Raw genomic sequence first — 18,256 nt, 5'->3', positions numbered from 1 at the left:
TCTCATAAAAGCTTCCCACATACCCCTCTCAAGTAGGCGGAGCTATTTTGACCACCGATCAATCAAAAGAGAGACAACTGTTTAGAAATGACTTCTCTCCATATCCACACACACTCCTACTCCTCTACTCTGCTGGCAAATATCCTACTTTTATGAGAACTATACATGTGTTAGCATGCTTCTCGTATGGTATGCATCATCAGATATCACAGAGCGTGTGCCGACAGACACTTAAGAAAGGCCATAATCACTGTACTGGTTTGTACCACAGCTCCAGTATTTACCTTAAAGCTCCTGTGAGGAGTTTTTTGATGGTTATGAAACAGACTGAAATGAATTCTGATGACTCTATATGATCTACAAATGCAAACCAGACCATCAGTGACAAGATTGATTATTTCTATTTAGTTATTTTTAAGGCCTGAAACTGCTGGCTAGGAGTAGGTGTCAGACGAAGCGATTAACTGCACGCTGCCTTTGTTTACATTTTCCAGGGCAGAAAATTAAAGTTAATGATACATATGAGTGTTAAAGAAAGCAGGAGACGATGTTTCACCAAAAAACACCACTTAAGCATGTACAGGACAAAATCAGCAAAGAGATGAGAGGTACGTTTTGTCCACTGGGGCACCAAAATCGACACAAACCAAAAGTTCCTCACAGGAGCTTTTAAATGCATTATTTCACCTGTTGGTTTCCATCTTACTTTATCTGTAAATGGAGGTTGTTACCAGTCAAATGTAGCTATAGCAACAATATTCTTTAGCACATAAATGCGGTTTCGTTTCAGGTAAACCTGTAATATCTTGAATTTAAGTTAATAAGTCATTATGACCTTCTTAAAGGTGCCGTCTGCTTTCTAGAGCCAGAGGTCAGCTGCACACAGGAAGTGTCAGACGGGTTACTGTGTACAGAGTGAGGCTTTCTCTGAACTCTGGTGGTATGCAGGTTTTTATTTGCCCAGGTTTCGAGGTATTTGTGTCTGAGATTTTCACTGGCTCGACATTACAGTGGAGGTGAATAGAATACTGTTTTTGAGACACTCGCAGCGCAGAGCAGTCATAACTTTTTTACAAAAGCTGTTTCTCTGTCAGTCTAAATAAACCAAAGAGCATGCTGTCAAAAGCTTTCTTCTACAGGCCAATAGTCCAAACAAAAAATCTCTATTTAATGTGTTTTTTAAAGCTTCAGAAGAATTATTCTTTTCATCCACTGTAAATTGTATTGAGCTGGCAGCAGAAATATCAACAAATATATCTTTAAACGTGCACAAATAAAACCAAAACTTGTTCTCTCTGTGTGGCTAAATACACAAGATATATGTGAGTCTTTTATAATTTCCATGAACTAAGGCTTGAGCAGTATACTTTCACAGATGCCAGACTAAATAATGTTTTGTTTCACATTTTGCGTTTGCTAAAATATTTCCTCACTTTGTCCACCGTCCTCCTAAATCAGATTTAAGGGTGGGTATTAAGAGTGCATCAAACCAAAACATCCATTCATATCAAACATTCTTGAATTCATCTACATGTCAGTTGAAATGTTGGTTTTGTGTTTCAAGTCATTAATTATGCCAGAATTAAGCAATATCACACGAGAGGAAGTGATGTTGTACGCACGGCTTTATTGATATTCAGTACAACATCACGACCTGTGATATTGCTTTATACAACAGTTATACAAGCGGCAAATAGTAGTAATCAACAACAGATAATTTTTTGCTCCACCAACTCAACTAGCTCCTCAACTTAACTGAAACTGGACTGTTGTTGCCAAGCAACCCAAACATTCTCCTGCACTCTGTGTCTACAGGTTACCACAGATCTGCTGTTTTTTATCGGTTTGTTTTAATTAATCATCAACCAGTGAAGTAAGAGTCTGCTGTGTGATTCAGAGGAACCAGCTTGATTAATGCAGACATAGACTGTCTGCTGTAATGTTAATATAAAAGTACTCTGAACACCTGGCTGAGGCGAAGTGATACACAGGAAGAAAAGTCCCAGTGATGTTGTACTCTACGTGTATCAGCACTCATGGAATGCCACTTGTCCAATCAGATTACTTGGTTGGAACTAACTGTTGTATAATTATTTTGTATACATCGTTTGAATGATGAATAACTTTTAGTTATTAGAATTGCCCCGTACAAATAGTTCATCACATTCAAAGTAATGATTCCAGCTGAAAATGTGTTATAGACTTTTAGCACTCATTGTTGTAACATAATGGCCATACAGGTGGTAAATAAAGTGGTATTTAGCAACCAAAGAGCGTAAAAAAGATGAGCAAATACTTAAAAATATTGTGATTTTATTGGATGTTACCCAGCTCTACTTTAAATATAATGGTAGCTGTCTCTACCTGTCTCACCCTCTGGGCTCAGTCATCTACTTCCCGCTCTCACTGTTCCTCGCTTCCTTTCTTCCTCCCCTCAGCTGCCAAGACGCTGCAGATCTTCAACATTGAGATGAAGAGTAAGATGAAGGCTCACACGATGACGGAGGAGGTCATGTTCTGGAAGTGGATATCGGTAAACACTGTTGCCTTGGTGACAGACACCGCTGTCTTTCACTGGAGCATGGAGGGGGATTCCCAACCAACCAAAGTGTTTGATCGGCACGCCAGTCTGGCCGGATGTCAGATCATCAACTACAGAACTGACGAACAACAGAAGTGGCTGCTGCTGATCGGGATATCTGCACAGGTGTGAAAGCACACACTGATATGTTTACTTGTGCATTTATACAGGAGAAGTGCACATGACAGAAAAATAACAAGGAATGCAAGGAATTAGCTCAATCTCTTTATGATCCATTATCTACATCCTCATAGGAAAAAGGGTCCACACTTTTTACACCTAGTAGTAAACCTTCATTTGAAGATGCAAACGCAATCTGTACAAGGTCCTGGCTTTGTTACCGATGACATCGTTCTGCCCTGACATCTGACAGCAACTTCCACTGAACGCTCCTGGCATCAGAAGTAAGCTAGCCGGTTTAGCTCAGTGGTTAAATCAGCGGCTCATGTACAGAGGCTACAGTCCTCTATGCAGCCCGGGATGCACTTTGCCTCCCATTCTCTCTTCCCCCGTTTCCAACACTATCCACTTTCCTGTAGCCATCAGGAAACAAGATGCTAATTAGCTTTGCGTGGCAAAAGCGCTGTCCTACATTGACATCTGATTTGCATCACTTCAAACGAGTCAAATGCAGGTTTTTCCTCTGAAAGACAGATCTGATCTCATCCAAGATAACCATAATGCACTGAAATATACCCACACTCATGTACCTATAGATACACAACATTAGCATGTCTAAACTTGAACTTCAAACCAACATTGATCTCTGAAATTGTTTTTATTTGATGGTCTAAGTGTGTTAAATTCCTCAATAATGTTTTTCACTCTATTTTTGTCTCTCTGTCCTGCAGCAAAACCGTGTGGTCGGGGCGATGCAGCTGTACTCTGTTGATAGGAAAGTGTCCCAGCCCATCGAGGGCCATGCCGCTGCCTTCGGGGAGTTCAAAGTGGAAGGAAATGCCAAACCCTCCACTCTCTTCTGCTTTGCTGTGCGCTCACAGGCCGGGGGAAAGGTGAGCGACTGTACCACAGGACTTCAGTCAGGATGATATCGAAGTGTCTAAAGTCTGGTTGATAAACACAGAGCTCTGAATTGCACAGTTTTGTTTCAGTTGAGATCATAGCAAGAACAAGCGCCATTTCATTGAAGGGCATGAGTGGATTCATGTCTCACATTTGTTTACTTTGCTTCTCTGCCCGCTGTGGTCATGTGGGTTTTCTTCTCCCAGTTGCACATCATTGAAGTTGGCCAGCCAGCTGCGGGAAACCAGCCGTTTGCAAAGAAAGCAGTGGATGTGTTCTTCCCTCCTGAGGCGCAGACAGACTTCCCTGTAGCTATGCAGGTAAGAAAGGATGCTCATGAGTTTGGTTAAACAACGTGTGACTTCTGAAAGGCTTATATTCTGTCTCTAATTATTCCCCTCAGATCGGTAACAAGCACGGTGTGATATACCTGATCACAAAGTACGGCTACATTCACCTGTATGACCTGGAGTCTGGAGTGTGTATCTACATGAACCGAATCAGTGCAGAGACCATCTTTGTAACGGCTCCTCATGAAGCCACCTCGGGAATTATCGGGGTTAATAAGAAGGGACAGGTGAGAAGCTACAGTAGTTTTTTAGATTTGTTCATGTCTGCTCTATTTCACTTTTTCACTAAGCAGTAATTACATCTACTCTTTTCTTTCTAGGTGTTGTCAGTGTGTGTGGAAGAAGAAAACATTGTCAACTATGCCACCAACGTCCTGCAGAACCCTGATCTAGCCTTAAGGATGGCTGTGAGGTCAAACTTGGCTGGGGCTGAGGAGGTATTTGCCAGGAAGTTCAACACTCTGTTTGCCCAGGGAAGTTATTCAGAGGCTGCGAAGGTTGCTGCATCAGCACCCAAGGTACGCATGTGTCTACTGCCAGGTTGTAGTGTTTGCACATCCTAATATGCACCAGGTGTGCTGGCATAAAGAAGTCAAAGATAATTCTCAAAGAAATCAAAACATTTGTCTGCTGCTGATTTAAAAACTAAACTATTTACGCCCACTGTCATTGAGCTTTATGCAAAAAAAATAAATCCCTTGTTTTTTCCTTCATTCCCATCATTCCTTTCTACTCTCCTTCCCTCAGGGTATCCTTCGGACGGCAGAGACCATCCGTAAGTTTCAGAGCGTCCCGGCCCAGCCAGGCCAGGCTTCTCCTCTGTTGCAGTACTTTGGTATTCTGCTGGACCAGGGCCAGCTCAACAAGTTCGAGTCTCTGGAGCTGTGCAGGCCGGTCCTGCAGCAGGGCCGCAAGCAACTGCTGGAAAAATGGCTGAAGGAGGACAAGGTAGGACCTGAGGATTTAAACAATTACTTTATCCTGCAGTATCATCTACACAATGATCATGATCTTATCACTATAATAATGTGCTGCAGCTGGAGTGCTCAGAGGAGCTGGGAGACCTGGTGAAGTCCTCGGACCCCACCCTCGCTCTTAGTGTGTATCTCAGAGCTAACGTCCCCAACAAGGTCATCCAGTGCTTTGCAGAGACCGGACAGTTTCAGAAGATCGTGCTGTACGCTAAGAAGGTAATCACATCCCTTTTCCTTAACCTTATGTAACTACACAGACACATATTTATTCAGCACATGTATACAAAGTTAGGGGTGGGATTCACCAGAGGCCAGACGATACAATATTATCTCAAAACTTTAGTCACAATCTTTCAATCATTCGCAATATCCTGGGTATTACGATGTTGGGAATTATTACCTTTTTCAGCTGCAAATTATGTCCCCAAAAGGAAAACTTGTTCAACATCTGTTTTGTTTTATAAGAAGGTTTTCAGTCAGTCCGTGTTAATCTTCCCTCGAGCATTTTTATTGAGGCAAAATGAGATTGTCAAGCAGAGAGACTTACAGCTGATTTAAATGATACAATTTGTGCAAAATCGTTGTGCAGCCCCAAAGCAACTAAATGTAAATTACTTTTGAATTGAAATCAAATAATGACATCTCGATCTTTCCTTGAACAAACCTCCAAGGAACCTTACAGGGAAAAACTCAATCTAGTTGACTGTAAAAGCAATTTTTAAAACCTACTCTCGTACCAAAAAGTTTGTATTTGCAATATTCCCCCTGAATAATGTCTGTAATAAAAGTTGATTCTTTGTTTTTGCATTTCAAAACATCCTGATGTTGTTTTAAATCTTCCTCCACCACTAGAAAAACTTTCTAACTGAATTGAGAATTGTGCTTTTACAGGTGGGCTACACCCCAGACTGGGTGTTTTTGCTCAGAAATGTGATGCGGGTCAACCCAGACCAGGGACTCCAGTTCGCCCAGATGCTGGTCCAGGACGAGGAGCCGCTGGCCAACATCAACCAGGTAACACACGCAGCAACACAACCACCTCACTCCCCGGAGAGACACAATGTCTGCACGTTTACCCTCACACATGCACGCAAACACACAAAGTGGCCAGTGTGGGAGCCTCCATCTGTGTTATTCCAGATGTGCCAGCAATGCCAGGAATTCCCTGAGTCAGTGACCCCCCTCCTCCTTTTAGAGCCACATCATCGCTCTCGTTTTCAGATGTAGCCTCGGCACATGTCGCTGAGTCTGAGAGGAAGAAACATCTGGCTGCCGGGCCTGTGATTCTTACTTCTGATCTTACGTCGCGTGCTAACTCGGATCATTGTTCACAGATGGTAGAGTTCAGAAAGCATTTCTTCAATCTCTGTTTTTTCATCTCTCTTTATTGTCCACTTGCTCTTTTGTAGATCGTAGATGTGTTCATGGAGGGTAACCTGATCCAGCAGTGCACCTCCTTCCTGTTAGATGCTCTAAAGAACAACCGTCCAGCTGAAGGGCACCTACAGACACGTCTGCTCGAGATGAACCTCATACATGCCCCCCAGGTGAACATTCACACCTGTCTGACTCACCTGATAATAAAAAAACAACTTCATACTTGATGATTTTTTTTGGTGTATGACGTTTTTCAGGTAGCAGATGCCATCCTGGGGAACCAGATGTTCACGCACTATGACCGAGCCCATGTTGCTCAGCTGTGTGAGAAAGCAGGGCTGCTGCAGAGAGCTCTCGAACACTACACCGACCTGTATGACATCAAACGAGCCGTGGTGCACACACATCTGCTCAACCCCGAGGTACGTCTGTGGATGTTCGGTCACGCGTGTGAATGTGGTTCTTTTCAGTGCTGTCACCTTTATACTCTTTTATAACTGTGAAAATGCCACTTGAATTCACCTCTTTGCTTCTCTCTCTTTTTGCCCCGTTGTCTCACTTCTCCTGTCGGCTTTTCTCTCATATTCTGATCCTCTTTTTAGTGGCTGGTGAACTTCTTTGGCTCTTTATCAGTAGAAGATTCGTTGGAGTGTTTAAGGGCCATGTTGTCGGCTAACATCAGGCAGAACCTGCAGCTGTGTGTCCAGGTAGCTTCTAAGTATCACGAGCAGCTGGGGACTCAGTCATTAGTGGAGCTCTTTGAATCCTTCAAGAGTTATGAGGGTAGGTATCACACGATTGTGGCTGAATCAAAGCTAGAAAAATGTGTTCAATGTGCAATGTTCCCATTTGTGTGAAGCCTTTAAAGGCATAATCTCGAAGATTTTATTGTAAATAAATGTCTGTTAAGTCACTTTCTATCTCTATATTATTATGGACTGGGTATCTGTGGCGACATTGGCAACAAAAATAAAAAGTGGCGCCCAGTTGGTGACGCGTTTTCTGTCACCCAGGTTGGTCTGCTAGAGAGGTTAAGCGGAGCTAAGCGGCTGCTTTTCCGGTCTCTGCAAGTGTTGCGAGTTAACAGTAATCTACTATGGCTGAACAAACTAATGAAAGATCGATGACTACAGATACAACTTCAAACATAACTAAAAATCCAAAGAAAAAGAAACAAATTCGACGCTCAGATGAAGGCAAACAGTCTGAAAAGGACAGTGACTGTCAGCCAGGAAAATCAAGAGTTACAACCGTGACAAAGGGAGCCAACCGTGGACGTCTGGTTAAATTGGGTAGTGTCCTCCTGCAGTTACTGTTTATCCCCAATGATGCCGCCAAAGAGAACGAAACTGTAACCTGGAGATGAGACCTTTAAACCATCATTGTTGAGCTGATCTTTGTGTTGTTTCTCCCCTGCCAGGTTTGTTTTACTTCCTCGGGTCGATTGTGAATTTCAGCCAAGAGCCTGACGTGCACTTTAAGTACATCCAGGCTGCCTGTAAAACGGGTCAAATCAAAGAGGTGGAGAGAATCTGTAGAGAGAGCAACTGCTACGACCCGGAGAGGGTCAAAAACTTCCTCAAGGTAAAAATGTCTCAGATGTCCCTGTGTTCATTTAGCAGCAATATATATATACTATATATAAATTCAATATGCTTCATTACTTTTTTCTTACAGTTTAATCACACATTAACCTCATGTGTTTTTCCTTTTGTAGGAGGCTAAGCTAACAGACCAGCTTCCTCTCATCATCGTGTGTGATCGCTTTGACTTCGTCCATGACCTGGTGCTCTACCTCTACCGCAACAATCTACAGAAATACATTGAAATCTACGTACAGAAGGTAAGATAAAGACTCCTTCTTGACCTAAGACATATTTTCTTACTTCCTTAGCTAAGTCTCTCTTTATTTGCGCTCCATGTTGACATCTTTATCTGGAATCTGTTCCTCTTGTTTTCAGGTGAACCCCAGCCGTCTACCAGTAGTGATAGGCGGCCTGTTGGATGTCGACTGTTCTGAGGACGTCATTAAGAACCTCATCATGGTGGTCCGAGGGCAGTTTTCCACTGATGAGCTGGTGGAGGAGGTAGAGAAGAGGAACAGGTAAGACTATTTCTTGTCATCTTGATAGCTGCTTCTGTATGTGACCTTGGACGCAACATCTGATTACGACTTGATGTTAAGGTGACTGTAGGTACCTAAGAGATGTTTAATTGAACCCTTTTACAAATGTAGGGATTATACAGGCTACACTCGCACTGCAAGAAATGTTCGTGGTCTCCTTAAACCATCTCTTACTGCAGGTTAGAGATGGTTAGAATAAGCCAGCTAGAAAAAGATGAGTTATCGTCAAGTCCCAGAAGTAAAAAAATATAAGCTGACATGAAAAATAAACGTCTCTTCCTCGATAATGCTTAAGAAAATCAACAGATATAAAGTTAGGGGCACCTAACTTGTATGCTTGGCAGCTTGTGCACTGCTGTATGCACAACACTGCCATCTAGCTGTGTCGCTGTGCATTACACTACAGAAAAACTGGTTATAACATGATCTCAGAAATGTTTTCATGTCATGTGTGTCAAACGATTTTTCTAAATGTTATTTGTCCAATATTTCATATTTGAAGACATTGTATTTTTCTTTTATCTTTCAGGTTAAAACTTCTGTTGCCGTGGCTGGAGTCCCGTATCCACGAAGGATGCGAGGAGCCAGCTACCCATAATGCCCTGGCAAAGATCTACATCGACAGCAACAACACACCCGAGCGCTTCCTGAAGGAGAACCCGTTCTACGACAGCGCCGTGGTGGGAAAATACTGCGAGAAGAGAGACCCCCACCTGGCCTGTGTGGCGTATGAGAGAGGACAGTGTGACCTGGAGCTCATCAAAGTGAGTGCACAAGATTGTAAAGCTTATCATTTACATTATTGTAATAGAGACAAATTAAAATATAACTTTATTTCTTCTCAGGTGTGCAATGAGAACTCGTTATTCAAGAGTGAGGCTCGATATCTGGTACGACGGAAAGATCCAGAGCTTTGGGCGAACGTGTTGGAGGAAAACAACCCCTTCAGAAGACAGCTCATCGACCAGGTCAGGCAAACCCTGATCCTAAAGTGATGCAGACTTTGAGTGTTAGGTTTGTTTTAATCTTAATTTCCTTTTATCTTTCATCTCAGGTGGTGCAGACAGCTCTGTCAGAGACTCAGGACCCAGAGGAGGTGTCGGTCTCAGTCAAGGCCTTCATGACTGCAGATCTGCCCAATGAGCTGATTGAGCTGCTGGAGAAGATCGTACTTGATAACTCTGTCTTCAGCGAGCACAGGTACAGCTAACTCACAGGTGTTATACTGATTCAGCCACCAGACTGTTTGTAACCTTTTAATAATACCTCTGTTTTCTGTTGTTTTTCACAGAAACCTCCAGAACCTGCTGATTCTGACGGCTATCAAGGCAGACCGCACGCGTGTGATGGAGTACATTAACAGACTAGATAACTATGACGCTCCAGACATCGCTAACATCGCTATTAGCAATGAGCTCTTTGAAGAGGCATTTGCCATTTTCAAGAAGTTTGATGTGAACACCTCGGCCATACAGGTAACAGAAGTGTATTAGTGTTCAATCTGTACAGATCAGTTATTTAAGGAACTAGTTCCAAGTTCTTTCTTTGTGTACTGGCTAAAGGGCCTAAGTTAAGTACTTCTTTTATTTGACATTTACTAGTGTCACATACTCTAAAAGTTACATTCTTAATTCTAAAATGAGTTAGTTATGTTTATTTTACTTTACATTTTTTCACATTTTTACTTTTTTTAATTCTAAGGAACCTCTTCATTTTTATACTCCCAAAGTTTAGGAATTATTGATCTTAGCGTCTAAAGTAAGTCAAACTTATTTGCCAGTGCTGATTATGAGTATTTAGAATGTACTTGATGCTGCAGATTGTGTCTCTAAAGCCTTTTCCCACCGGTCAAAAAACCCGCTAACACCCAGCTTTTTTGCTTAGTGGGAAAGGCTACAATCGGCATTCAGACCCGGGTAATTATCGCCTCGGCTCCGATCGGCATTGATGTGAACACAAAACCCGGGTCGACACGCTAATCTCTGCCCCCTTTCCGGCGTGATGCTATGCTCCGTCAGTAACATATGCGACTTATCTTCATCTCAGCTACAAATTCCACCCGTCTCCGTCCGAGCAGTGCTCGAACATTGTTCCAAATTTGTCGGCGCCGAGTTTGTTAAACAGTCTGAATGATTAATAGATACAATAAAGACCTAACCACCATAACATCTTCACTGTTTACTAACCCTGTTTCTGGCACATTTGTGACGTCAGAGGGTGACGCAGTAGAAAAGAGACAGCAGTATACTTCACTGACAATAGGAAAAGAGACAATCGGTGTCTATAAGCAGGTCTTCCTGGGTCTGAAAAACCTGCGTCAACGCACTCATTTCGGTGGGAAAGGGGTATAAATTACTCTTGAGTGTAATGATTATTCCTGCTAATTTCTAAAAGAAAACTATGAATACGTTTTCTATATGTCGATGATTTAATGCTACCTTCCTCTCCTCATTTCTCTAGGTATTGATAGAGCACATAGGGAACTTGGATCGTGCCTATGAGTTCGCAGAGCGCTGTAATGAGCCTGCCGTGTGGAGCCAGCTTGCCCGAGCTCAGCTGCAGAGAGACCTGGTGAAGGAGGCCATCGACTCGTACATCAAAGCTGTCGACCCTTCAGCGTACATGGAGGTGGTTAACGCAGCCAGCAAGAACAGTAAGAGCTCCTTCTTTTGCTGTATAACGCTGCTATTTTCTTTCTTGTGTGACTGATCAGGGATGATATTGAAGGTGTTGTTTGTGTTTTGCAGATAACTGGGAAGATTTGGTGAAATTCCTTCAGATGGCTCGAAAGAAAGCGAGAGAGTCGTACGTGGAGACGGAGCTGATCTTTGCCTTGGCTAAAACAAACCGTCTGGCTGAGCTGGAGGAGTTTGTCAGCGGGCCGAACAACGCTCACATTCAGCAGGTAAGAGTAAAGAGGATATTGTATTGTTTCCCAAAAGTTGAAAACTTGTGTTAATCTGTGTATCTTTCTACTATTTTGTTCTCTTTTCTTCTGCAGGTTGGCGATAGATGTTATGAGGAGGGAATGTATGAAGCAGCCAAGCTCTTGTACAACAACGTGTCCAACTTTGCTCGCCTTGCATCAACACTCGTCCACCTGGGGGAGTACCAGGCAGCCGTGGACAGCGCCAGGAAAGCAAACAGCACACGGACATGGAAGGAGGTAACTGGCACACTAATATATTTAGCCTCTGTTCAAATACTTTCTACCTGACAATGGATAATTGACCTGGAAGCTGAATCACAATGCTGCATATTCTTGGATAAATTAGAATCTGATACTAATTTGAAAGGCTTCCCAAATTTCCACAACTTTCCAATAATATAGCACAATAATGATGTTACCCTTCAGCAGCAACGAACCTATTGAGTCTTATGCTGTGCCCATGTTATGTAGGAGTTGCTGTAAGAGTTTGTAAGCACCCTTCCTATCAACATTCATGTCTTTCTTCTCACTAGGAAAGCTGATAAATGTTCCTTTTCTCAATGTAAAGAAACATTGATACATCATGCCAGCTTTAATGCTGTTATATATAATTCAATAATCATTTAATGGACTTCGTGCTATGTTGACCATGCAGTATTTTAACCCTTTAATGGCTGCCATAAAACAGAGCTTTCTGTTGAAGGCTGTTTCCTTCTGACAGTATTTTAAGTAATTAGCCACAGAAACACGTTAAGGGCCTTGTGGGAGATGTAGTTTTTGAATGCTGGCAAACTAATTAGTTCTTTGTTGCTTTGAAGACATTTTCTTCTCTAGTTGTTTTCACTCAGTTATTAGAATAAGGACAAAAGATTACAGGAATATTCCCATTAAAAATGTATTGACATTTGATTAGCCTTATTTAATGAGTTCAGTTTGCTCATGCAGAACACTTTTTTAATGAAATGATAACAATAAGTGGGTGTAATTAATGTTTAAAGTTAACTCAAATCCTATTTAGACAGCACCCAACAGGTGAACTTTTCCTTGAAGAGATGCACATGTGAAAGAGCATTGAAGAGCTAGTGCAGAGCAGAAGCTGAGCTAAGTGTGATGCAAGGCTCTGCCATCTGGTGAATATCAGTAAACAGGAGCTTTAACTGGGTTTCTTATTCATGCTCTCTTCGCCCCATCATCAGGTGTGTTTCGCGTGTGTCGACGGCGAGGAGTTCCGCCTGGCTCAGATCTGCGGCCTCCACATAGTGATCCACGCTGACGAGCTGGAGGAACTGATCAGCTACTATCAGGACCGCGGGTACTTTGAGGAGCTCATCGCTCTGCTGGAGGCCGCGCTCGGGCTGGAGCGGGCCCACATGGGGATGTTCACCGAGCTCGCCATCCTCTACTCGAAGTTCAAGCCTCAGAAGATGAGGGAGCACCTGGAGCTCTTCTGGTCCAGAGTCAACATCCCAAAGGTAGGACATGTCTCTCTCTGTCTTTCTGTGTTTTGAACAGTTCTGTCTTTTGTACTAAATCAATGAGTGTGCAACTCTCTGCAAAGATTTCTGCTTCTCGTCAGCATTCTTGCAGGAAAGTGAAACTTTGCACAAAGAATCCTTGAGTTGTTTTTTCTGTCTTTTGTAGCTGGCCCTGCACTGATACATTTCTGTTTTATTTTTTGATGATTAGAAATTATTTTACTAGTTTTTAGCAGCTAAAAACTGTCATCATGAAGGTGAAAAAAGCTATTTCCTGTTTTTTTCCCCATTATTTAAATCCTTGAAAGCTTCAGACAGATCAGGGTATACCCCGCCTCTTGCCCAACGCCTGCTGGGATAGGCTCCAGCCCCCCTGGACCCTGAACAGAATAAGTGGTATAGATAATGGATGGATGGATGTTGCATTACGGTGAACATGTAATTTTTTCCTGTGTCTTCTGTTTTCTAGGTCCTCCGTGCAGCAGAGCAGTCTCATCTATGGGCTGAGCTGGTTTTCCTTTATGATAAATACGAGGAGTTTGACAACGCCGTCCTCACAATGATGTCTCATGCGACAGATGCGTGGAAAGAAGGGTCGTTCAAAGACATTATTGCTAAGGTAAACAGAAGTATCTCTGACTGAACTGTTTATATTCAGTTTTCTTTTCTGCTTGTGATGTTTATTTGTATCATTTTTCCCTCTCAGGTTGCAAATGTGGAGCTGTACTATAAATCTCTTTCCTTCTACCTGGAATACAAACCCCTCCTACTGAACGACCTGCTCGCCATTCTGTCTCCACGGCTGGACCACAGCCGAGCTGTCTCCTTTTTCAGCAAGGTCGTTAAAACATTCTGGATTTTTCTTCACATTCAGTATACAGTGCTGGAAAATCGTGGTCATGACTGAGGCTGTTTTTTTTTTGCTTCAACAGATGAACCAGCTGAAGTTGGTCAAGCCGTACCTCAGGTCTGTCCAGAGTCACAACAACAAGTCCGTCAATGAAGCCCTCAACAACCTGCTGACAGAGGAGGAAGATTACCAGGTCTCTAAGTCACTTTATTGCTGATCTTTATGGTAGAAAGTTGATAAAATAATGTCAAAACTTCAGTTGATCCTCTCCCCTTGTTCTATTACAGTCCAGATGGTGGCGGTAATTCACCTCTAAGCTGTTTAACTAACTGCCAATAAACACCAGAAGAAGAAATCCACTCCTATTCGTTTAAAGTTCAAATTGAGTGCTAGCCAGTCACAAGACGTAGACGTATTTTGGAAGAAAAAAATAGCTAAACTTGAAAAGCTCTCTGAGAGGAATGGAGCCATATTTTGTGGCCCTCTTTTGAGAGCCATTATCCCCATCACTGGGGTTTTAGCCTGTTCCTTCTTGTTCTAACAAAGTATCTACATTCAGCATGTTGTAAAGCTTTTCAAGGCTCTTCTCTTCACATATGAAATAACTGTGGAAACATTTGACACTTAATTCTGCAGGTATAGGGCACAGTTAATTGTGTAATTTGAAAAACATTTAATGTGATCTTACCGACATTCATATTTGTGTATGATTGTGGTTGCTTTGTTAAATATTGGGCTGCACAGAAGCTTCCTAGTTCAAACCCAGGTTCGGACAAAGGGGGCCTATCTTCGTGGAGTTTATGTGTCCTCCCAGTACATGTGTGGGTTCCCTCCGGGTACTCCGGCTTCCTCCCACAGTCAAAAGACATGCTCGTTAGGTTCATTGGTTACTCTAAATTGCACGTAGGTGTGAGTGTAAATGGTTGTCTGTCTCTATGTGTCAGCCCTGTGATTGACTAGCGATCAGTCCAGGGCCTCTTGTCCAATGACAGCTGGGATTGGCTCCAGCCCCCCTGGCCCTGAACAGGATAAGCGGTATAGATAATGGATAGATGGAGTTAAATATTTTCCTCATAAGTGTGACATTTCTTATTGTAAATTTCATAATAGTAGTAAATATACTAAAGTTCTGTGGTCACTAGATGGCACTGCTGAGAAGGAGTTAGAAGAAACTGAATCTGGTTCAGGAAGTGTTTATCTCACTTGTTGCTCTGTGTGTTATCCACAGGGCCTGAGAGCGTCCATTGATGCTTATGACAACTTTGACACCATTGGCCTTGCACAGAGGTTAGAGAAACATGAACTGATTGAGTTCAGGCGTATTGCTGCTTACCTGTACAAAGGTAACAACCGCTGGAGACAGAGTGTGGAGCTGTGCAAGAAGGACAAACTCTACAAGGTAGGAAAAAAACCTTAAAGAGAAGTACCTTTATGCTCCTGTAGATGGCACTGTTTGTGTATTCTTTGGAAAGATATGCTATATGTGGAGAAGCCATCTGTTTCCAGAAATAATAGTTTAGACATGTTGTTGCATTGTGCTTCTGTATTCTTGTTTTTCCCAGGATGCCATGCTGTACGCTGCAGAGTCTAAGGATGCTGAGCTGGCGGAGACTCTGCTCCAGTGGTTCCTGGAGGAGGACAGGAAGGAGTGCTTCGCTGCCTGCCTGTTCGCCTCCTATGACCTGCTGCACCCTGACGTGGTGCTGGAGCTGGCCTGGAGGCACAACATCATGGACTTTGCCATGCCGTACTTCATCCAGGTCATGAGAGAGTACCTCACAAAGGTTAGTACAGCACAGAAGCAAAACAATGTATAGATAACTTTTAGTCTCCCTTTTAAAGTATCGAAACAGTTCATTATTATATGTTTATTTAGAAGTTTTCCAGTTAAGCGTTTTTTATTGTATATTTAAATTGCTTTATTTTCTTAGATTGTTTAATTCCCTGTGGAAACTTTTCCTGACAGGAGAGAGGTGGACAATAGTCTGTGATCTCTCTGGAGTTCACAGGTCACACAGACGTGTTTAGACGTAGAGAAAACTTTCTTTATAGTTGTAAAATTTGCCAGTGAACTCCCTCTGGTCATCATCATCATGTGAGGTCACGCGGGGTCATGTCTTTGGGTTCTTTTCCAGGTTGATGAGTTTGCAGCGAAGGTGACGGTCTCTGGCCCTCTTTTTATTTCTCCTCTGTGTTCTGTCTGTTTTTTGTTGTAACTTATCTCTCAGGTTTCTGATGTAGGAACCTAGCATGGACTGTAGACTGAGTACGGCCTCACTAGCTCTGGTCCTGGAGAGCTGCAGTGTGTGTGCAGGCTTTTTGGTTCCACTTCAGCAACAACACAACATGTTCTTACTATAGTTTGAGTTTATTTACTCAAAGCAGTTTCAAAATGGTCCTGGTTTTTCGTTGGTTGGGTTAATTACCGGTATGTTAAAATAAGACTTGCTGCACAAACAAGAAAGCAACCGCACAATGTGGAAACAGCTTATTGTAATCTGAAGAATCAACTAAATCTTTGTAAAAATACACGACTACAAAGGTTCAAGAACCCAAATATAAAGGAATAAATCTGCTACCCGTTAACAAAGGAAATATATGCACTAGTCTGTAAGTTTAAATGTATTTTCTGACTGCATTTTATGATCACTTGTTAGACTTTCCCTGTATCCAGAGGTTATAATTTGGTCTAGAGTAAAGTAGCAGTCTGAGTCCATTCAAAAGCTCCTAACTTTAAACTGCTGTGTTGTTTGCTGGAGCCAAAGCCTGTGCACCGCCTCGTTCTTCAGGACCAGGATTAGCCCTTTCTGGCCTAACAGACACCTCTCACCTTCTAACTCTTCTCCTCTGGGGCTGCATCTAGTGTTTAAAATCTTAACAATCTCTGTTGTGCTGATGCAAAATCACAAGACTGATTTTATGGTTCAGTATGATATAAGAAATCTGTCCACCTGGCTAATGCTCTCCAATAATGATTGCAGGTGAGGAGAGCAATCACTCCAGACTTGTTAGATGCATCCCCATGTTTCTAACTCCAGGTTAACATGTTTTAGTATCATATATGTAACTGTCAGATCTGTTCAGGGCTACAGACACTAACTTCAAAGGTTATCTTCAAGACTGGGAGGAAACTCTCTTATTTATTTTAGCCAATCAGACAGTTTATCTTCAAGAGACTAAACGCTTTGTTCCTTAAATCACTGGTCAAACTGGTAGCAGCCAATCTGTGCAGCTATTGAGGAAGTGAAAAACCAACAACTGTTTACTTTTAAGTAGCTGAATGCATACCAAGAGACGGCACCCACATTTTTGGATGTTGACTTTTATCCACCTGCAGGGCAGTGAAAGTAAAGTCAAAAGTGTTTTACCAATGCTGTTCAACCTTTTCACTATTTAGTCCAAACTTTTCTTTAACTATGACAGAAATCCTACTTCTCTATTCTCCATAAATTGAGCTGATCCACTGTTTAAACTCATCTCCACTTACATCAGAAACCTTTTATATTCAGCTCTCTGCACAGTTGAAGCACAATGCCTGATGATTTCTTTGCACTTTATGGGAAAATTGGCACTACAACTCACTGCGCAAACCCTGTATGGCTGACGAGGATGAGCTTAACCTGTTAGCTATGAAAATGTAGCTTTGTTTGATCCCAGTAGAGTTCCATGTGCTCAGTGAACTTGTGTCAGGAGGGCCTGCTTACAGTCGTGAATAAATGCATGTGGAAGCTGTGATGTCATTTATTGATATGAGACTGTTAACTGTGAATGGCTGGAGATGTAGCATTAGCATACAGGCATGCATAGCTTCTCCTTTACTTAATACACAATGTAATATTTCTTTAACCTTGAATCCCACTAGAATTCTGCTTTTAAAGGGTCAGTTCACACAACTCACAGATATATATCCCTCAGTGGTAACTTGCCATTATGCAGTTTGGTTTTTGCTGAGTTTTTGTCCCATTGATGCTGAAAACATTCAGACATTACCTTTTAGAAACTCAAAAGCAGTCTTCCTAAACATAACGTCCTTTTTATCCACAGACCTTGAAGTCAACAGTTTTCATTGAATGAGGTCTGAATTATTTAATGATGACAGTTTGAGGACTTTATATTTGGAAGATTTCTTTTGGGTTTCTCCTTTTGAACTGTGGTGATGTAAGGAGCCTCAGCACTCACCATCTGCATGGTAAGATACCTACGGAAGCCCTAAGCAGACATGCATCCATACATTATATTTACTCCGTTTTCCAGAGATAGCGAGTAATTTCCGGTTGTTTTCTCGAGACCTTGACTTATTTATGACATCATCTTGAGACAACGCTGTACCGCAACGTCAGATCATCACAAATGCGGTGACCCCTGTGAGCTAGTTCAGGCAGGCAACTCGAGCTGCACTGACTATACGCTTGACATGTGTCACTCTCCACAGTCACCTGACAAACACTTCCTCCCAATTTGGCGTCTATTTAAGCTGCTAGATTTCCGGTCTCTCTCTCTCTCGCTGCCCTGCACCAGTAGTGTGCTCTTAGCCCCATCACCTTCCCCAGCATCCACCTGCAGGCTCCGGCT

General features: G+C 42.4%; 1 protein-coding gene across 2 annotated transcripts in view; it reads left to right on the top strand.

Annotated features, from left to right (window-relative positions):
* Positions 1 to 18,256, top strand: part of cltcl1 (clathrin, heavy chain-like 1) — a 32,061-nt gene that overhangs the window by 10,018 nt on the left and 3,787 nt on the right. Inside the window, exons 3-30 of one of the 2 annotated variants that reach the window (XM_069682353.1) lie at positions 2,439 to 2,707; positions 3,433 to 3,594; positions 3,811 to 3,924; positions 4,008 to 4,181; positions 4,275 to 4,472; positions 4,702 to 4,902; positions 4,992 to 5,144; positions 5,820 to 5,942; positions 6,338 to 6,475; positions 6,563 to 6,727; positions 6,908 to 7,088; positions 7,726 to 7,889; positions 8,023 to 8,148; positions 8,267 to 8,409; positions 8,960 to 9,194; positions 9,276 to 9,398; positions 9,485 to 9,630; positions 9,722 to 9,905; positions 10,891 to 11,083; positions 11,178 to 11,335; positions 11,432 to 11,596; positions 12,556 to 12,831; positions 13,304 to 13,453; positions 13,541 to 13,672; positions 13,767 to 13,877; positions 14,913 to 15,083; positions 15,247 to 15,468; positions 15,820 to 15,846. In XM_069682353.1, the coding sequence (XP_069538454.1) occupies positions 2,439 to 2,707; positions 3,433 to 3,594; positions 3,811 to 3,924; positions 4,008 to 4,181; positions 4,275 to 4,472; positions 4,702 to 4,902; positions 4,992 to 5,144; positions 5,820 to 5,942; positions 6,338 to 6,475; positions 6,563 to 6,727; positions 6,908 to 7,088; positions 7,726 to 7,889; positions 8,023 to 8,148; positions 8,267 to 8,409; positions 8,960 to 9,194; positions 9,276 to 9,398; positions 9,485 to 9,630; positions 9,722 to 9,905; positions 10,891 to 11,083; positions 11,178 to 11,335; positions 11,432 to 11,596; positions 12,556 to 12,831; positions 13,304 to 13,453; positions 13,541 to 13,672; positions 13,767 to 13,877; positions 14,913 to 15,083; positions 15,247 to 15,468; positions 15,820 to 15,846 (4,604 nt within the window). The remainder of the gene's footprint in view (positions 1 to 2,438; positions 2,708 to 3,432; positions 3,595 to 3,810; positions 3,925 to 4,007; positions 4,182 to 4,274; positions 4,473 to 4,701; positions 4,903 to 4,991; positions 5,145 to 5,819; positions 5,943 to 6,337; positions 6,476 to 6,562; positions 6,728 to 6,907; positions 7,089 to 7,725; positions 7,890 to 8,022; positions 8,149 to 8,266; positions 8,410 to 8,959; positions 9,195 to 9,275; positions 9,399 to 9,484; positions 9,631 to 9,721; positions 9,906 to 10,890; positions 11,084 to 11,177; positions 11,336 to 11,431; positions 11,597 to 12,555; positions 12,832 to 13,303; positions 13,454 to 13,540; positions 13,673 to 13,766; positions 13,878 to 14,912; positions 15,084 to 15,246; positions 15,469 to 15,819; positions 15,847 to 18,256) is intronic. The other variant, XM_069682354.1, reaches the window with a different exon arrangement.

The sequence above is a fragment of the Semicossyphus pulcher genome, unplaced genomic scaffold (assembly GCF_022749685.1).
Source record: "Semicossyphus pulcher isolate SPU_LCO1_2020_fin unplaced genomic scaffold, fSemPul1.0.p SCAF_6, whole genome shotgun sequence".
In the NCBI taxonomy this organism is placed as follows: Eukaryota; Metazoa; Chordata; class Actinopteri; order Labriformes; family Labridae; genus Semicossyphus; species Semicossyphus pulcher.
This window is presented reverse-complemented; position numbering and strand designations above follow the sequence as displayed.